We start from the raw sequence: 985 nt of genomic DNA on the forward strand, positions 1-985 counted from the left end.
AAACAATCTCAATTTGAAAAAGGTTCTTTTTTTTCATCACATGACATCAACTCATGGCATGGCAATGTATGAAAATTATGTATTCTTTCTTTTAAGAAAAAATGAAAAATAATAATTTTATATATATATATATATATATGTAGAGAGAGAGAGAGAGAGAGAGAAAGAGAGGAGTTATAAGATATAAGATGTAACACTGAGAGGGGGTCCCGATTAGAATTTATTAGGCTCTAGTTTCTGCTTCTCTTCCATATCCATTTTGCATTCATATAACTTCCATGTTGTTGTGAAAGCTCATGGCATGCTTAGACATGTACAACTCGGAGCACAAGGGTCACCATCGCCATCACCATCATCATCACCGCACCCCAGTGAGCCCCAGAATTTCTTTCTCAAACGACTTTGTGGATCTCCAACAAGCCACCACCAAGCAAGAACGAAGCTCGAGATCAGATGCACCTGCAGTGTCTTCAGACTTTGAATTTTCTGTCACAAACTACTCTATGATGAGTGCCGATGAGCTTTTCTTCAAGGGTAGGTTGTTACCCTTCAAAGATAACTGCAACAACCAGGTGCAAAGGGCCACCACCACTCTCAGGGAAGAGCTTCTTGTGGATGATGATGAATACCAAGACTTTTCTCTGAGGCCACCCAAAGGGTCATCCACAAGGTGGAAAGGGTTTCTGGGTCTTAGAAAAAGTCACCTTTCCAAGAAGGTTGAGAAGAGTGAAGGTTCTTCTCACACAGGAGTTGAAGCAAGAAGGTCTGCTTTGTTACCTGAAGGGGATAGCGCTAATATTAATTCACAGGTTAGATATCAACCTTCCCGTTTTTTTTTAAATGTCAAATTTTGATTGTTTTTAATATTCTGAGTTTTTTCCCCCTTGATTTAACACGTAGTTCTTTTTAATATTTTTTCGGGATAATACAGGAGCTGTTGAATGAAGGAGGATCAAGATGCAGGGATGTTGAGATTGGATTATAG

At 39.1% G+C, this 985-nt stretch overlaps 1 protein-coding gene across 1 annotated transcript; it reads left to right on the top strand.

Moving 5' to 3' along the window:
• The first annotated feature begins 296 nt into the window (after positions 1 to 296).
• Positions 297 to 985, top strand: LOC113860083. Its single transcript, XM_027492708.1, has 2 exons — positions 297 to 809; positions 932 to 985. The coding sequence occupies exons 1-2, from the start codon at positions 297 to 299 to the stop codon at positions 983 to 985; spliced, it is 567 nt and encodes a 188-aa protein (XP_027348509.1).

The sequence above is a fragment of the Abrus precatorius genome, unplaced genomic scaffold (assembly GCF_003935025.1).
Source record: "Abrus precatorius isolate BTA unplaced genomic scaffold, Abrus_2018 Scaffold2, whole genome shotgun sequence".
In the NCBI taxonomy this organism is placed as follows: Eukaryota; Viridiplantae; Streptophyta; class Magnoliopsida; order Fabales; family Fabaceae; genus Abrus; species Abrus precatorius.